The sequence below is a fragment of the Drosophila virilis genome, chromosome 3 (assembly GCF_030788295.1).
Source record: "Drosophila virilis strain 15010-1051.87 chromosome 3, Dvir_AGI_RSII-ME, whole genome shotgun sequence".
Taxonomy (NCBI): Eukaryota; Metazoa; Arthropoda; class Insecta; order Diptera; family Drosophilidae; genus Drosophila; species Drosophila virilis.
The window spans coordinates 23,854,222-23,874,393 of NC_091545.1; the positions used below are offsets into that span (position 1 = coordinate 23,854,222).

Sequence of the window (20,172 nt, forward strand, 5' to 3'; positions counted from 1 at the left end):
TCGTGTCAAATGAACTACAGACCTGCCACATGATTGCAGCATGGTTTAACATGCCTCAAAATGATTTGACCTGTCCAAAGCAGCTGCAGGCCACAAACTGGGTAGCAATCAATTGTTAGACATGTTGCCAAACAAAGGCCATAAACTGGCAGCCGATTGAGTGTGGGCCAGATAGAGTGAAATTATTAAGGAGCTTTAGAAGGCCATATTGATTGCATATTGCACTTGGCCATGGAGCATTTTTATGTTTCATTTATATAATTTTAAAAGAATGTATTGACTCCTCGCCAAATTGATTTGTATTTAAACTGGATTAACTTTGAATTTCTAGTGCTTTAATATTAGGAGGTGCCGTTTAAATGTTAATTGTACTCTTTTAATCATATGGAAAATATAAGTAAGCAATGATATTTTAATCAAAAATGTTTAATGTCATACAAAATTAGCATATCTGTCAAATATTTGATTTTGAAACGAATGAGGTTAGTTAGCTAAATTTTGAGTATCCCAACAAACTCGATTTGTGTTTTATATTTTATTTATTTTCATATGAACTTAAAATCCACTTTATTTCACAGTATCAAGCCAAAAAAACGTTGCTGCAGCTCAAATGACACTTAATATGTAATTCTTGTTTAATTCATGCATAATTCCTGTAGTTTTTCTTCTTGACTAACGTTAAGAATTTCTTTTTAAATAATTACATCTATGAGAATGTTAATAGGCTTATGTTACATTCAAAAATACAAATAGTACAATACACGTAAATTTTTAAATGGCAACACTAAAAATATTTTTATTTCAATTTCTTAATTTCGTTTGCTTAGCAGAAACGCGTTTTTAGTTTTTCATTGTAATTTAATAGCTCATTCAAAGGGATATTTTAACTGCTTTGATATAATTATTAAGGGGTATACAGCGAATTGAAACATTAATTTTAACATCAATTTCAGTTTTAAAAATGTTTATATCATTAATATTAAATTTGAATTAGTATTCATTATGTTTGATAATTGAATAACTACATACTATAAACTTTATTAATCAATTAATTTTAAACGCATATTTTGATTTATTTTGTATGCAATATCTTGTTAATCGTCTTCCTTATATCATCATCACATTGGGAATTTCATTCGGTAATGTGAATATTTGTTCAAATACTTGTTTTTTTCGTTTTATTTCCAGTGGAATTGTTTATTGAATAATTCCCCTTAAATATTATTTCAATTGTTTAGTTTTAAATTTTTTTTTTGGTTACATTCTTTCGATTTGTGAGTTGCTCACAACTTTCAAACTATCATCAAGGTCTTTCTCTGAATATATCTTTGGCTTAATGCTTTAACCACACTTCGCTCCATATTACTTAAAGTTAAAATCTGAAAATCTTTCGTCAAAGACTTAACATTCTGAACTAAACCTGCCGGTGTGTGCGAATGTGAAGGATAATATAAAACTGAATTTACATATTGTAAAAAATATCAATGTTCTCCTTATAGTAAACATTCTGGTCTACTAATCAGCTCTGCATTCAACTGCAACTCCCCTGGACACACTTCTACACGCACTCATCTGCGCGCTATAAATACAACCGTCTCGAGCGGCATACCGGGAGCCCGCTCTTATAAATCCGTATGGAGCACCGGTGGCTTACAGTTGGTCTCGGCGTTGACAACGAGCAGGGCGGCGCCAGCAGTTGGGGTAACCTCGGGTGCCGTATGAGTTATTGCCACAGGCTGTATGGAGGTAACGACGTCTGTGCCAGCCGTGGTTGTCGTTGTAGTTGTGGTCATTTGCGCATTATTGTTCCGGGCATTAGCCAGAGCCCTCTTCTTGGCCTTGCTGTTATTTGCAGCGGCGTTGGGGCCAATCAAGCGCTCCGATTGTCGCCCCTTGCCAAACTTGGGAAAGAAACTGTTTTCCAGCTGCAGCTGGGCATTCACATCTTTTCGTGCCGCACAAGTGCAGGCCTTCATAAAGCTCTTCTTAAAGTTGTCGCTAAGGAAGGCATAGAGTATGGGATTCATCGCCGAGTTTGAGTAGCTAAGGCAGCCGCAGGCTAGAAAAACTGCCAGCTCCAGCCTGGAGGCACAGCCGGGCGTTGAGTTAATCAATGCCACCTGTGATATCCAATGGGGCAACCAACACATAATGTATACAGTTATCACGGTCAGCACCAGTTTGGTAACCTTGCGGTGTGAGCGTTTCTTCTCCTTGCTCTTGTGCTTGGGGCCCACCGTATGCAGCTTACGTATGACCAGGCAGTAAAAGATCATGATGAAAATCAGCGGCGTCACAAAGCCCAGTACCAGAGAGTACAGAATAAACGCAGAGTCTGATTGTATATTAAACGCTTCGGGCCAATTAATGCTACAGGAGACGTGACCTGGACCAGACTCGAATGTGCTGGCAAACAGAATAACAGGCAGCATTAACAACACCGATGTCGTCCAGGCTACAGCCGAGACCACTTTAGAGACAAACGGGGTACGGTAGCGGGGCGATGATATCGGATGACATACGGCTATATAACGATCCGCCGACATGATGAGCAAAAATATAGAGGAGGTGAACTGCGTCACCGAGGTGCTAACCAAATAGGCCTTGCACATGTAGTTGCCAAATGGCCAGTTACCCACCTGCATTGTGTAGAGTAAAAATGGAATGCCAATCAGAAAGCACTCATCCGCTATCGCCAGATTGAGTATATAGATATTGGTGACCGTCTGCATCTTAGAGAAGCGTAACACCACATAGATGACTAGCGTATTGCCAAAGAGACCAACAATGCAGACAAGCGCATAGAGTATCATCGTGATGAGCTCCAGACCAAAGCTGCCGTCTCGGCGGCAACCCTGCATTGGATTGTAGGGGCCGCTGCCATTGGGCGGGTCGCCGCCAAAGCCAATCGGCAGTGTTCCATTGAAGCCAGACGGAAATATGAAGCCGCTGCCGCTGCCGCCATTTACCAGATTCGCATTCATGTGCTTGTAGTAGTCCGAAAGTTCCAATGCTGGACTAAAGCCTTCGCTGTTGACGTCAACGTCTATGTCGCTGTCGGCGGCGGCGTCGGCGTCGCTGGATTTGGTGTAAGTGGGCATAGGCTGGACTGTTGCTGTTCCATTTGCCAATGTCGCCACCGACGTCGACGTCGCTGTCAACTGCTCTGTGGGCGTTATTAAGCTCGTTAGTGTCAGCGCTGTCAGCAGAAATAACAGGACGCCACATCCACCATGGACATGGTCCATGTGGCAGCTGCGGTTAGCGGCACCATTTGGTTTCGGGTAGCCTTTCATGTTTGTTGTGTGGCTTGTTGTTCCACCCACTGTTACCGATGCTAATCCTGCTGCTACTGTTGCTGCTCCTGTTCGTGTTGCTGCTGATATCGTTATGTTCGCTTGGCTAATTTTCAATCCCGGGCAACGCTCATTAGATGATGCCTGCTGCTAAAATTCAAATATTTTGATATGTTTTCCATACTTGATGCGTGGGCTTAAAGTGCAGATGCAAACCACATAGCTGCCGTCACATAATTTCAGATTTCAAACTGAAATGAGAGAAGAATGCAAAAGCGTATTATTATTTTCATGATACATTATACTCGTGTTACACAACTAATTGGCTTAGATTGATAGCCCACATAAAATGTTACTCAATGAAAGCACTAACCATACAGCATATCAGCATATATGTATTAAATGTGTTACTATGCAGCTTAGGTGGGACGGAAGGGCAATTTCTCTTTCGACCCTTGGTCAGTTCTTATAATCCCTTCAATCAGTCTAACACTTAAATTTAGATAATGTTTGCAAAAATTACTTTTACATTTGGTTCATCATTTTCGATGTAGTTTTTTCTATATAAGCACATAAAGTTAAGTAAGCTATAACTTAACGTAATTTAAATCCTTCATAAAAGTCTCTAAGCTTTGCGTAAATCAGCGTAGCATCATCTTAAGAAAACTCCGCAGACAGAAGGCCAATAGGCGACTAAGTTTTTGTTTGGGCCAAGAATAAATTTGCCACGAGCCATGGCCGAATGCCACACAGATTTGTAGGTCAAGGCAAAAAATATTGGGGAATAGTCTACCCCCCGCAGCCCAACAAGATGGTTGGCTCTAATGAATTAATTGTTGTTATCCACGTTAGCTGAACAACATGAGCTGACTGAAATATATGAGTTGATGTCCTTTTCCATAACCTGGTCTACAGCTGCGATTAATGACATTTTCCCAGATCTCCGACACCGAAATTCTCTCTCAGCTGAACTCCCAATTAGCACTCTAATCACTAGCTGTGCCCTCACACCAGGGTCTTGGGTCAAACCAACAACATACCTGGCACATGATTGCGTTTTTAGCAAGGTTTTACCAGCCTCAACAACATGATTTGTCGACAGGTAATCAGACCCGGCTACTGATCATCCTAAAAGGCCTGTCCAAAGCAGGTGCACGCCACAAAACTCGGTAGCAATCAATTGTTAGACATGTTGCCAAACACCACAAAGGCCATAAACGCCTGACAACCGGTTGCGTGTAATTGGAGCATAATGATTGCATATTGCACTCGGCCATGTACCTCTTATGTGCTTGCTTTGGTTGGTTGTGTTACCTCCACATTTTTTCTCAAATATTGTTGCTTATAAACAGGAATTAAATCAAGATATTAAGAAAAAACTCTTCTATCAACTTTAGATCTTAAGAATAGGTAAAAATGTAATCAAGAGCAAGAGAAAAGTACAGAACAGTTCAAAAGTAAGAGAGAAAACAAAATGTGAAACAAAAATATGTCAAATGTTGCTTTTAACTTTCTCTTCTGTCATCCTCGAGCAAACTCAAAACATAGTTGAAAAATGTATATTTTGATTATAGTCCAATCCAATCATCATGGCTTCAATTGTTGGGATCTTGTATTGTGAATCGTGTTTTGATTCTATATACACATGTCAGCACACTCTGTTTAATTAAAATTTTGTTTTGGATAATAGTTTGGAGTAAACGTAAACTGATGCCCCCAAGCAGCTTATGTAAACTAATGTAATTGATAAATGTTGGAAAAGCCACTCACACGTTCGCAATACATTTAGCATTTAGACTCCTAATGCCACAGGGATTTGATTAATTTATGTATTTCAAATAAATTAATTGGCACCTCAGCGAATCGCATAGTAATTATAGGGACTATGGCATGAAGTGGTTTTAACTGCTGCATATAATAGTTAATTATCTTTATTAGGATATAGGATAATACACTGTAATTCATGGGAATTATACTTAGCAAAAATGCGTATTTAAACAACTTATAACTCAGATAAACATTTTTAAACAGCTATTTATGCATGTTTTAAATAATAAAGTGATCTAAATGTTCCGAAAATATATATGAAGCGTAGCTGTTGTTTATAAACAATTTCGTCATGACTGTGAATTGTTTGTTTGAAAAATGTTTAGCTTGTTTTAATTTACTCATATTGTCTGCCACATTGTGGCATTTGACTAATGTGCGAGTAACATAAACCATTCGAGGCAACGTTAAAGACCAAAAGAACAACAGACAAATGAAAATTAACATCAAAATCGAAAAAGAAAAAAAATTAATGGACATGGCTCCAGCTTGGCATGGCTTGCAGCTGAAGCCTGCTAAACTGTCGGGTAGGACGACTATGACCAGTGCCAGTTGTAGTGGCAGGGCCAGGACTTGGACTTGAACTCGGCAAGTGCCTTGAAGCGCACTTGTGGGCTCTTTAAATTCAACACGCGCCTTTTGCGGCTCTCGAGTTGGTCTGGCCAAGGCCTTCGTCTAGACACTGATTTCAGTTGCTTCGTGGGCCAAATTAATTTATTGCTTAAATGCTGGGCGGAGGCGTGCCTGAGTAGTATTGTGGGCGTGGCACGTCGTTGACGCTAACATTAAGCGCTGCTGAAAGCGCGCGTGGCTCATCATCTTTAATGGATATTCATATAGATAACTTAAAGCGAGTTTTGGTAGGCGTTAAGCAACCCACCACACAACACTCTGCACACAAAATATAGAATCGATAAACGTGCAGTGTTGTTGTTTGTGGTTGCCAGCGGCATAAATCAAATTATATAGATAAAAAGAGAAAAGTGCGCTCACCTTTGGAAAACACACACAAGAGACACGCGCTCAAAAAAAAAAGTCAAAATGTAAATGGTGTACAAAAATTTGTTATCATCGAAAACATTTCAATACCCTGTATCCATAAAGTGAATTGATAAAGGCATAATAAAATGCTGTAAACATGTGTAACAAGCTGCATTTGACTGATATTGTATGTATTTATTATATAATTCCATTGGCAGTCAAATATTCAAAAATTCTTTTTGGCTTATTTAGGCTGCTAATAAACTGTTAACAGAGTATTGCGCAATCGGTTGCTCCGCAACGTTCGTATTTGTTTTTTATTTCATTTATTTACAGTAACCAAAGCAAATATACCCTGTCATATTTCGAGCATGCTTCGATCGACATTTTAGACACGGTTAATCGGAAAAAAGGTGGGATGTGAATAGAAGTTATATGCAGGACATTTTCGCATTCCTAGTATATATAATATTTGGTAATCTCTCTGTGATACCGAAGGATACAGATACCTCAGCTGTAAACCATATTTGACATATATTGAATTTTTCATATGGAAGTTTCCAGCTGTTGCGGCGCATAGGGTATTTTCTTATATGAAGAGTATATTTTATAGTCGATATATTTTAAATCACTTTCGCTTTTATGCGCGCCGCTCTTTGTTCAAAATTATACACAAGTGATTTTGTTATTTATTTGTTGTGCTGTTTTTTCTTCGGCAACATCGCCGACGTCGTACACCTGTGATAACACTAAGTGGTGGCTGGGCGGGGTCCTGGAACTGTCAACCAGTAGCAATGGCGGTATACAAAGTAAACAAGGAGCAATTGTGCAGGCTTTTACGAATGAATTCGTAGAGTAGGATGGAGTAGTGAGGTATGACAGAATTTTTCTGCACAACCTCCGTTTTTATACTTTTTGCCTAAAAGTTATACAATTAATTTCTTTTGCAATATCATGCTTGAATCCTGGGACCAGGCAATTATGCCATTCTGAAATTTGTAAAAAAATGATGTTATTTTGATGCCGCAGCTGCGCGAACAGTTAAAAATATTTTTAAAGTGAACAGAGACAATTCTCTTTTGTTATTTTTCCTCGTTTTTTATTTGCTTTGGGGACTCACTCAAAGAGCAGCAAAAATTCTTGGAAAAATATGAGTTATAATGTTTTCGGCTATAAAACGACGGCAACTGGGAACTCATAAGGCTATAAAACATGTGTTGGGCCATGGTCCGGGCATGAACTGGAGCCTTAGCCAGAGGCTCCTGCAGTAAATGGACTTTGTCTTGACTAAGTCCTAAGTAGGAGATTGATACTTTTTGCTGAGATTTGCATAACAAAGCACCGGGGATCGGCCCTCGAATATTGTAGTCGCAGCGAATTTTATTTATGCGGGCCTGACAGCATCAAAATTGGATAATGGAAATTGGATTCTAGCCTAAACGAAAACGACAACGATAAACGACACCCTACCCATGTAGACCGAGTGCTCCAGGACAAAGCGAAACTTTTCGTGCTCGAGCTCTCAGGTACTTGACTTGATTACCACAAGGACGACACGTGTGTCGCGGCAAAACATAAACACAAACACCTGTTGAGATTAGTCCAGCAAAGCAGACAGAGACAGTGTCAGAGAGAGGGAGGGAGAGAGATTGGGCCAGTTGCCATGTGCTGCTCGGCTGATGGCGTCTTATTAATATTAATGAGCATATGAGGCGGGCAAAAGCCAAACGCTGACATCACTGCCAACGTCATTAGGACGTGCGAAAATAAATATTTAATTATTTATAAATCATGACCAGGCCAACAACGGTGTCGATATCGATGTTGGCGTCTCCAGCATCGCAATTGTCCGCTTGCTCGCCAGCAAATTGCGGGGATTGCGGTACAGTTGGATAAATAATATATGACATATAATTCTGATAAAAATAACTGCTAGAAAACCGAAAATAAAGCAAAGGTTTAGGTTTAATTGATTTCCATAAACCAAGAAGAAATGGTCGCTGTTAAGATCTATACACTGTCCTCATATGTATCATAGAAATGTAAATTTCAACGTATACAAATAACAAGCTGACCATAGCGGGATCAGATTAGGAATATACAAGATAGTATATACTTTTTTATGATAGCAGCTGTTTCCTACTGTCTGTTATATTTGCATTCTTATGCCCATTCTTGACTATTTCATGGTTACGAAAGGACAGCAGCAACTGAGAACTAGGAATAACACACACACACACACACTCATAAATATAAACTGGTTGTAGGAGATAATAAAATGGTTGATATATATGTACATATAAATGCTCAAATAGTGACAAAGTTGGCGGCCTTCGCGTTCGAGTTGCTATAAAAATATGACTCTGTACAGAGCAGTAAAATATTTTACATATATTTATTGTTATGGGTACATGTCCAGCCGAGCGGCAACTCGGCCGCTCGTTCGACAGAAAAAAACAAGATATGATGGCGCGATAAATGGACGATGTCCACATAAATCGTATCACTAGTGCAACACAAAAAAAATAAACAAACAAGTATTGATAGACTACTGAATGCCTCATATTGAGCCTAAATATTGGCAAATATTAGGGTTTAGAGTTTAAGAGAATTAAGTTATTTTAAAGAACACATAATTTAAGGTGATTGAATCCTATATCATTAGGGAGACATATAAAAAGCTTTATACAGCCTATAGTCAAAACTTACACACCATGGGTCAACAATTTTATAGGGTATAAAAAAACATAGCGGGTCAGAATCATCAAAGCAACGGAAATGAAAGCTGTAGCCAACTCCGATATGCAGATCAATGAAAATTGTGACGAAAATATATGACTTTTCAAACATGTGCGTGCCCAAATAACTTGGCCAATTTACGAGCCCTGTTTGGCCAAGTGAAGCTTAAGTGAAACATGAATGCAATAAAAATAATAGCCAGAGTTTTCGTATGACTCATAAATTGGCTATGAAAACATAAGCTAGTTAGTATGCTTTGAGAAACGACTAACATGAACGGCTACAACAGTATCTTAGATTAATAAATCAATATTGCAATTTTTTATAGGTTTTTTGTTGTCGGCCACGTAATAATAACTTAATCTTGTTACAGATATACTCACAAATATAGCTAGCGTTGAGTAAGAGTTAGAAGTAAAAGTGGCTGAAGTAGCTGTCCTTAGGTGGAATCTGTTAATTTTATCGCCATAAATATTCAAACTTGTTTATGTGCAAGCTTTCTGTTGTCTGACAAACAAGTTTAGTTCGAAAATTCTTTGGATAGAAGTTTTTCTATTTTCGTGCTTCGAACTTACAACTTTTCAATTAGTCACACAACTTACCTCTGCGACAAACTTGTCGTAATTCACTTTGAAAGCAAGTTTTAGCATCGATAAATTTTCTTCGACTCAAGCACTTGTTGCATGCTCCGTACTCGGGCCTGGACTTAAACAGTGGTTTGACTATACCCAACTTTCACTTAGAGCCAAGTGTCAATGTAAATCATTCGACGCTCGCATCGATGAACATAACTACATCTTGTTAGATTCTTTCAAGTGAAAGCAAATGGGATTGCCTGTCAGGTCGTAGAAAGAATTAACCTATCAGTACCAGAGAGACTATCCAATATAAACACGAGTTAGACTTCGAGACAAGCAAAAATAGAACTCGCTGTAAGTGCAAGAGAGAGTTAAAGGCATTTTAGGCATGACATTTATTATAATTCTATTTATAAAAGTTATATATAGAAATATTTGTGATAATTTAAGTTGTGCAAGTTCCTTACCAGAGCGATTCTCACTAAAAAAATGAGTCCCTAGAAGGTCTCAATTGCGAACATAATACCTTATATTCTGCTGACAGCTATCCAACCCCCCCTATACTTATCTTCTGGTCCAATAATCCTTATAAAAAACCTTTAATTAAATGGAATTCTGTCTTACATTGCCGCAATTGAGACGCGTTTTCGAAGGAATTACGACATGACACGACCATGACGCAGCAAGTGTTGCCACAACCGTTGCCATAAGTGAAAAAATTGTTGAATGCCACAAAATGTTGCCTCTAAAGCTAATTGAAATGTCGGCAATAGTTGATGATGATAATGAAGATTTCTCTAATACTCACAGTCACTTATTCTGTGAGGTTGGCTGCTTCAAAGTGATAGCTAATTTGTGTTAGGGCCAGCTTAAAGCCTTAAAACTTACCGGTCACGGCAAGCTTTTCGGTTTTTCGGTTTCACCAGCCAACAGACAAGTGCATTGCACTTCAAACAGATGGCAATTATGTAATGAAAGATCCATTGAAACTGACTGAACTGAAGGATTACTGTGCGCACGTATGTTCACAATTTGGCATGGGGCAAGTGGGCGAATGAAGTAGAAGTGAGAGACCCTTGTTGACGAACTGACGATTGCAGGCAGAGCTTTGTTTGTATATCGAATTATGCAATTTGCAGTATTTCTTGAAAAATGCAAATCACTCAAGAGCCATCTCCACAGCTCTGATATATGGCTGAATAATGGTATTTGTAGTCAAGTATTCTGTGTGCGCTGTGCGCACACAAAGACATCTCTCTATATATATATAAATAGATTTGTGTGCATACAGAATTCTTTTTATGGATTTATGGTTCTGCTTTACTCAGCTCGGGCTGCCTGTTTAAGGTGGCAAATCCGTAAATGCTTTCTCTAGATAAGGCGTCAATGGAGGCTTCTTTAAATTATCAAATTACCGTAAAGACAAAAGTTTTCAGTTAATTGCGTATCCTTTTTTTTCGGGGAGGCTTTGCCGGGCCACTTAACTTTTTCTTTTAAAGAATTTTTGAATGCAATTTCAATTAAAATCAACGGGGTTTGGTTTCAAGGGGTTGCCTGGAACATTCGTAATGTGAATAGCCAACTTTTGATAGCCGCGCTGGAAAATTGTTAATCAAATTCAAAGAGCAGTTGCTGAAGTGTATTTTACGGCGAATTGCCAAAGATTTGAATAACGGCAGCAAAAGGTAAATGGAAATGAGCTACTTACGAGCTCTTTGCTCTTTTCTTTCTCCATCTGCTGTTCACTTTAATTTACATTTTTTTTTAGTATTTTCATTTCGTTTGAAGTGCAAACTTTGCCGCCGCTCATTTGCCGCTCGCAAAAACTAGTTGGCAGACCTGCTCCCATTACGGTGTACAAGTTACGGCCAAGTTGGCCCGATCTTTGGAAATTGTTACAGTTTTCGAGAGCATTGTGCGCATAAATTAGTTTTTAGTTTCGCCGATTTTCCGTGGATGGCTTTGGTATGAACTACCATTATTGAATGGCCTTGCTTATTATTATTATTTTTATTTTTAAGCAGGCTTGCTAACTTTGAACAAAAAGTTTCTCTTTATACGCAGCTTTGAGCAGAACTTGTTATTTTCTTCAATTAGTACATATTAATTTTTTATTTTTTTAACATTCATTATTCACCTTTCGGAATATAGACTCTAGGTAAATACAGTTATTAGCCTAGCCTAGATTTTTGATTTGTCTTGGTTTCTTTGTGTGCCTTAAATAATCAAATTCTTAGAAAAATAAATAAAATTTCAGCAAAGCCCAACGACAATAATGCGTATGCTCTATAAAAAGCAATAGCCACAATCGAAAAATAAAACACATTTTCCTAACATCCAAATAATGAACCCATTGACAAACAAAATTTGGCAAAATCCAGAGCCAAAGTCTCTATTAAAATTAATGCATAAAACAGAGGCTAAAACTGTTAGTGTGTGCCTTTTTGTGTGTGTGTGTAGGGCGTGTGTTACTGATAACAATGTCGATTTAATTACATTTTATTGACTTTGCCGCTGCCAGCCGAAAGTTTGGGAGGCCGTTGCCTGCACGTCATTATTATAAGCTCTTATCTGACATTAGGCGCACATTATGCACCGATACACACAGCCATAGATATCGGGTCGCGTTGATGTTGATGCTCCACATGTTGTTGCAATTCAATTACGTGGCCGCACAGACAGGCCAGACAGGGTAAACCAAGCTGTTCCGATTTTGAAAACGTAGCCCACCAAATAGATTGTAATTTATTGCTCGTAATTAAAAATTCCTTTTTTCGTTATAAATTGTTTGTATAACATAGTTTAAGTTAGGCACATCTAACAATATCTTTCGCATATGCTTACAATTCTCTAGCTTGGACTTTTGGTGAGAGTATTTAGGTTTCCATATAATAATATATAATTTTATATAAGTACGTCATTACGCACACCACAACAAAATGGACACGCCCACACACATAGAAACTAACCAATACAAACATTGTGTAATTACATTTAATTATCAGCATTGACTTTGCGGTTTTGCGTTTGGCAACCCCAGGCAATTTGTCCGCTTCTCTATTTGACTATTTTAATACTTATTTCACTATTATCTGTCTTTTCTCTTTCTCTCGCTCGGCGTGCTTATTAATTTAACTTGTCTTTTTTGCTTGACGCCCCATTGTGGCTTTTCACTGAGTGGGGGCTGTTCCCCAAGCAATTTGGCAGTCTGCCCCAAAAAGTATGCAACATTTTATCAAACAGCCACTGCAGAGGCAACAGCTTCCTTCAGTAGCAGCTGAATGGAATGATTGTACCCTACTCTCAACTTTGACTTGAGACTTTTGACAAATTCAACATACGAGAACTGTCAAAATACACGCATTGTAGGTTTATGAGTTTGATAGCAGAACAAACGCATTGAAGTCAAGACTTGGCGCGGCTGGCGGGCTTTTTTGAGGTTTGTAAAAGGCTGTGTTTTACTTTTGCATAGCTTGTTAGAGTCTTGTTAGGTTTTGCTATGACATTCGAATTTAATTTGACTTGGCAAAAAAAATGCAGTCAATGGAATTTATATTTAAATTCCCACGGATTATATAAATGCAAACGGAAGAGTGGCTCATAAATTAAATTGTAGGAAAACTCTAAATAGTTTTAAGCTCTATTCATAACAATAGCAAATGAAACGAATGAAAATTCTACTAATGCGATAAATAAAAAAATTGTTTATTGCGTAATTATGGAAAAATAAACAAAGAATGAAGAGAAAGTTTCTATCTTTGCCATCTTAGAATTGGCATTGAATTACAAAGGCAAATAAAGATCCTTGAAGTGTGCACTTGCTCGTGGGTGTTTTTTGTTCTGGGGCTTTTTCCCTTCATAAGCCATATAAATTTCCGGCAGTTTCGTTTTACCGCTTCGCATAAATTTGACACTTTTTTGTTTTGGGTTGGCTAACTGTTTTTGGGGTTTTGATAAACTCTGCATCTGAGTTGAGGTTCAAACAGATTTATTCTACTGTAAAAATAATAAATATTTACCTCTCTCTCTTCCGGGTCTGTTGTAATTTTGCTTTTAAATTTTCGTTTTCTGGCCGTACTTATGGTGTTTATTTAAGATGCTTATCAATCTAACAAACTTTGATTTTTAAAAACATCGAAAAGTAACAATGTTTAAATGTTGTTGTGTGTCTTTAAGCTCATTTTATTAATTAGTTTTGAAAACTTGTTGGCCTTTGTTGTTTGCGTATGGTTGATTGTTCTATTGTTAAACGTCTGTTTATTTGAATTTCACGCACCAAGAAATTGTAAGCTTTTAATTTACAATTGTTTCCACGTCAATTGGTTATATTTGCTGTTCTATTTATTCATTTATTATGATTGCACGTACACATAAAACATGATTTTCTGCTGATTGTTAGTCGCAACCAAATACACAAACCAACTTTTCCGACTTTGCGCGTCTGCCTTTAGTGCTTTGAGGGAAAACGTTTTGCCGAGCGCCGCCTTTGCACACGTGCGCAGCGCTTTGTTGACAGGCAACGACTGAAGCCGTTAAAGAAGCCGCTGGCCCTAACATCATCTATGTGTGCGCGCTCTGTTGTTGTCACTGTTAATGATCATGATGATGCTAATGATGCTATGCCAGGCCCACGCCAAACAGCTGTTTAAAATATGTGCGTATGTATGTGTGAGTTACGCTTGCAGAACAACGACGACGACACACTGTGTGATGGAGAGAGATAGAGAGAGAAACAGGAACATCGTGCCGCTGCTATAAAGCCGAAGCCGAATCGTTTCGGAGTCCATTTCCAGCACTGTTAATGTTACCTTTAACAGCAGGAATCTATGTGGGTGGTCAGTGGCCTATTTTCGGAGCTCTGTTAGTATTATGTTATTGAAATGCTGTGAATTTGGCTTTGATTGAAATTAGAAGTGCGAGTATTTATTAATTAATATTATTATAATTGTTTTTTAATGCCTTTCGCCAATCGCTTTCTGTTACCTCTGATGTTCGCCGCAGTTTGCTTTTATGTCTAATGCGCATTTGTTTATAAACAAATTATGCGAATTTGTTTGTTTGTTTTTTTTTTTGCCCCCTTGTTTATGGGCGCAGTGTTTGCATCTTCTGCGAATAGAAAGAAACACACAGCCACAACAAAAGCAATCAAAAGCAATTATTGGTAATAAATCAGCCATCAATTTATGAATGTGTCAATGGATTCTTAAATACAATTGTGACGTCAAAACCGCTAAATACGTACCGAAGTGCTGCCCAGTGTGCATGCATCGTGTTGTGTGGGTGTGTGCGTGCTGGTGTGTGTTGATTTTATAAATAATTAGCCATAAGCCATTTGGCGGCGGCTACGCGGCGTATGCTTAATATTTCAATTGGCAATGCAATAATGATCTTGTCAATGATGATAATGACGAGTAGGTTGAAATTCGGCGGCTAATTCTGATGGCGCAATAGCGAAAATAAATAGATTATTTATGAGTCTTCTAAAAATTCAATAAATGTCTGGTATTTACTTGAACAAATATTTCGATTTAATATTATATTTATTTTCTTTTTGAATAGAAAATGCAATCGCATTTAACCTCGGTGTTACTCTCGCTTGTTGCACAAAATCCTTAATCCGCGTATATTTTTTCATTTCTGTCATATATTTGCCCTAGTAATTCCAACAGACGCACAAATATTTCTGTCGGCCCTCACTGTTTATTAATGCAGTTAATTTTAAAAGCCACTTTGGCTCTTCCTCACCATCAATTTTTTATTTAAGCGCCGTTAACAATATTAAACGCATTGCGGGCTTGTAGGCATAAGCCATAAGCAAACGGAAACTGCATTAAAACAGCGGGCAAACGAAGGCAGGAATCCGCACGCACTTCCTGTGGTGTGGAGCGCCGTGCAGATAGCTGCCAAGCTTCGCCACAATATATTGTATGAAAATATGCAGAAATACCCTCAGCTTGGTAAAAGAAAAAAAATAAAACAACTGAAAAACAAGTTCAATATTGTTTCCTATGTAAAACTATTGATAAGTAAAACGGACAAACATATAAAATGCATAAGACCTCGTTTACTTTTATGTCTATATAACAAAAAAGGGTTTGGTGGACGTTGCATAGGGTATTTTGTCGGTGGTACAAATTATAAGCATTGCCGTTTGGTCTTGCTTTTATTTACAACATTTACAGCATAATAAACATGTACATGTTGTTTGGCTTCGAATAAAGTGCGACACGGACACGTTCGAGTGGAAATCACGTCACGGCTTCACCTCTGTCTGATGCTGTCGGCAACCACCAGCAGCCCACCAGAGCAGCCACCAAGCTGCGCTCGTCACTTGGCGCCTCAAAAGGGCGTGTGACGTGCGTTGAGTGCGAAGGCGGGTCTTCAAGGGCCTGGAGGAGCCGGGTTGGGGCTGAAGCGGACTCTTAATAAAAAGCAAATTAGCTGAAGCACATTAAGTTGATGCGTTATAAAGTTGCATCAACAGTATCAACAGCAGCAGCAGCCGCAAACTTCTTCCCTGCCACCCACATAATTCGATGCGCGATTTAATAGCTAGTAAATAAACTGACTGCAGTCAGTGTACGGGTTTGCGGACGGTGGACCATTTTCCGCCAGCTTTAAGCACAGTCATTAAATTGAAAAGCCAAATTTTGCTAGAATTACGCGTAATGCTCATACGAGCACGAAAATGCGCTCATAAATGCTGCCCGACCTAGAGTCGGAGGTGTTCCATGCTTGGGAAGTAAAGAGCTTAGCGAACATTATTAAAATTCAGAGTCAATAATTAGTTTAAATTGGTAGTCCTTATTTTTATGTGATCGTTAAATTTCGTTGGCTGCCTGCACTGGTCGCTTAAGGCTGAAGTGCAACTTCCTTCCTGTCATTTGTTGCCCATTTTCATTTACGTGTCAAATTTACAATGGCTGCTGTGCCCCGTCCTGGTTGCCTTCCTGCTCGACATTTTGTCGTCTTTAGGTTCTACTTAAGTACATATATATATAAATATGAATTGCTTGGTTCATTAATTCATTTTAAATAACACGTCATTTTGTTTAATGTATGCTGAATGTTAATTACAGGCGGCATATGCCAAAAGCAAGCACCCAATACAGGCCCGCTCCCCTCGCATCCCTTCATCCCATTATTTCCACCCATTGCGCAGTACCAACGACAACTTTCTGCAAAATCAGGCGATGAAATGTGTTTTAAATGACTTCCGACGAAATTTTTTTTTTTGTGAGGCTTTGATTCAACCTTTATCGGCAGCAGGCAGCGTAGCCTTGATGGGCATGCCATGTTGCATTAACTATGCAAATTTGCGGCCACATTAAATGTGTTTTAATTAATATTCGAAATAAAAATGCAAAAACGTGCTAATTAACATATAATTGCAAGGCATAAACATTGAGCAGGTTAAGCAAATGTTTAATGTGACTTAATTGCTCATATTTACCCACTTTCATCAATTAAATATGCAGAATATACATATTTATGCGCTTGCTTAACTAGCGCTAACTGTGAGCTGCAAGCAGCGAATAAATATTAATATTAATAATAAATTATAAACTCTTAACACAGCTTTGCTCAACGGGGCAGCAGGGCAACGAATAGTCGTTCAACTCTAAACGAACTATACATATCCATTTTCAGGGATAGTTTTAGTTGTGCAAATTCCACTCACTGCATCGTTCGCCTAGTTGTTTGCTTTATGAGCGAATCTCTGCAAGAAATCACGTAATATATTTGCATATTTATGGCAGAGAGGGTCGAGAGACCAGCCATAACTGTGTAGCTCCACGACGGTGAGACGAGGACAGCAGCTATCAAGTGGCGTATAAGCGGCAAATGATACCCGCACGTGTAGGGACTGGGATTGTCTGTGCCGTGGAGCGTGGATGAGTGACGAGTGGTTGTCGGGGATGATACCCAACAACTGGATGAGTGACATTATTGAGGAGCATTTGTCTAGTTCACTCTGGGGACGTGGTGGCTGCAATTATATCTAGAAATTTCAACCATTTTGCGCACTTAAGTGTTCATTTTTATGGGCAGCAATTGAAAGGCATTCGAGCGAGTTATATCCAACGCCCATCTTCTAGCTTTTAGCTCAACCTAAACACTACCCCAATGACCCACATTTAAAAAGCAGTTGCTGCACACACACACACACACACACACACACATGCACGCGCACACACACACACACGTACACGCACACAGTTCACATTGCATTAACGAGTCAGAGCGACCCAATGTACAATTAACCCAATTGCAAAGTGTTGTCAACATGCCGCAAGAAACGCGGGCATACATTGCGTATACGTAATACGTATTACATACATATGTGGCAGACGGTGGCGTAGCGTGTCTATGTAATTGAATGTATGTAACATTTCCTGCTTTTGTTAAACAATTTCCGCTGGCATGCGTTTTTGCCAGCCAACCAAGCATTAAGTCAGCAGGACGACAGGTCGCTTATTGCCCCCTCCCTGAAGAATTGGCAGCTGCTGCTTCTGCTGCTGCTGCTGCAGCTGGGCGAGGTCTCGTTCTGGTTTATACTTTGTTAGCCATTTCTTGACTGCCGTACCCTTTGAAGTTTGCGCATCATTTGCATAGCTGCACACACTGAATGAAACGTACCCCGCATCTAGGTCCCGCCGCATCCCCTTTCAATATGGGCATGCCGCTTTGACAGCAGCTGTAATGGAGCCGACGACATCGACGGCAGCAACAACTTGCTGATGTACGCTCGTGTTGACAATCCTTGTCGCCGCTGATGTCTGACAGGTGACATTCGTGGCATCCAAGGATTGACACAACACCTGCCACGTTGTCCAGGTCAGCGTATCAAAGCACTAAGTACCTAGCAAATTTTTGACACTGCACGTGCCGGGACCACAACGCGTGGACTCTAAGCAAACGCCCAACACAAACGGCTGGTTAGGCAGCTTTCAGCCCAAGGACGTTTTTAACTGTTGATAGCAGAGTTTTCAAGCCACCCCGTTAAATTGTGACACGCTGAACAAAGTGCCATGTCGGGCCATTATATTGTAGTTTTAATGTGCCACAAGTGGCAGCCATTTGGCCTAGTGCTAATTGCAACAGGTCGTTGCCAAGGGGCAATTATAAAGTTTGTGTGTTCGAGTTAAAACTTTTGGTCACATAGAAATTTGTTATTCATTTCTTGTATCTACCTAAGGCTTAAGTCACAAACATTCGTTGTTATCATTTAAGCTTGTCTTAACATCTATAATTTGTGTTTCTAATATAATATAAATGCCTAAAGTGGGTTCTTAAGATATTGTTAACTGTTTATTTTTAACTCTTGCCACAAATGACTAACAAAATTTCGGCATTTATTCCAATGCATTTATATCAAGATAAATGGGCTACTCTGATTTAAGTGTTATTTAATATCGAGGCGCACGTTCCAATGCTCGTGGAGCATGGCTGAGAAATCATGAAATGTGCTTGTAAATGCTTGACAGACACTCTTAAGCTCAAAAGAGATGCGGCTTCAAAGTATTTCCCTAATTTGGGAACGTAATAGCAAAAGCACCATAAAGAATTCAATCGTTAAGCGCCGACAGGAGAGAGCGAGAGCTGCATCCAGGCATCAAGTGGCAAGCTGTGGACAGCCTAATTTCAATCGCTCAATGCTGGACCATCATTTAATTTATATGCTTGGCCAACTGCTTTTGACCAGTAACGCGGGATAAATTAAAAAAAAAAAAAAGAAGAAAAATGTACAAAAACCAGCTCGTGGAAATGAAATCAGCGACCATAAAAAGCCACGGCAGCCACAGAACCCTCACATGGCGCGAATTTGTTTGCCCGACTGCCTGCTGTACTGTTTGCACATACCCCTACTTCCCCTACTTCAAGGTCTTTGCCCTTTTATGTGCCTTTTGCAGTGCTCCAACTCGCATTCGTTCAATTGAAAGGGGCAACCAGCCAGATGGTACTGCTGCTACTGAAGAGCCACAAAACATTCAAAGTAATTGATGTAAAGAGCTCTAAACTCGATTGAGGAGGGTGCAAGCGAAAAGGGGGCATCAAATAACATCCATCTAGTTGATATATTGCCAGCACCAAAAAGGCTAACAAATGAGCATGACAAAAGTGTGATTAGGTTTTGCCTAAAAGCACCTTCTCAAAATATTATCCTTATCGACTCCAAATCGAGGGCTCAGCTTAAATGGCTTTAATGTTCTTTAAATCGCAATCGAGCACAATGTTTCCCAGATCTCGCATTAAACTGCAGTCGGTTTGTCTGTGGTGTCTGGAAAAGTTATTTCAGAGATTACAAATCGGTTGTCCGGACACAAACGGAATGGGCACATGGTAGCTAGGTGCAGGCGGTACGAATAATACTCGCTACAAATAAGATACGCGAGCAAGTCTGTCTTTGTCAAAGTTTATACGTGGAGGTTTCAAGAAATAAGGGATTCCGAAAATGCTATATATACTATGTTCCATAAAATAGTATATTTATTAATTATAAGAAGATACCAAATCCAATATATCATATTGAATATAATGCTTTTAAGATATAAATTTAAACAAAAGGATTCTTTTCAAACTGCTAGCACGGGAAATTCTTAAGCTGAACAGTATATTTTCTGGCAATAAAATGTAATTATTATAATTTTTATTTTATTGTTTAGGTAATTTTTTCATTATTATTTTTATTGTTATTAATAATTTAATATCACGAAAAGTTATACCTTTAACCGACTTTACAAAAATCA

The 20,172-nt window shown here is 38.9% G+C and overlaps 2 protein-coding genes across 5 annotated transcripts in view; one reads left to right on the forward strand and one right to left on the reverse strand.

Moving 5' to 3' along the window:
* AstC-R1 (Allatostatin C receptor 1) overlaps positions 1 to 20,172 on the forward strand; it is a 171,336-nt gene that overhangs the window by 96,851 nt on the left and 54,313 nt on the right. The window lies entirely within an intron of this gene.
* On the reverse strand, positions 516 to 13,951 carry AstC-R2 (Allatostatin C receptor 2). The gene is made up of 2 exons (XM_002048334.4): positions 13,441 to 13,951; positions 516 to 3,547 (listed from the first exon to the last, which is right to left on the reverse strand). The coding sequence occupies exon 2, from the start codon at positions 3,294 to 3,296 to the stop codon at positions 1,623 to 1,625; it is 1,674 nt and encodes a 557-aa protein (XP_002048370.2). The 5' UTR covers positions 3,297 to 3,547; positions 13,441 to 13,951; the 3' UTR covers positions 516 to 1,622.

Excerpts from the sequence above, each read along its gene's own strand:
- AstC-R2 (XM_002048334.4), bottom strand. The coding sequence starts at position 3,296 with ATGAAAGGCTACCCGAAACCAAATGGTGCCGCTAACCGCAGCTGCCAC.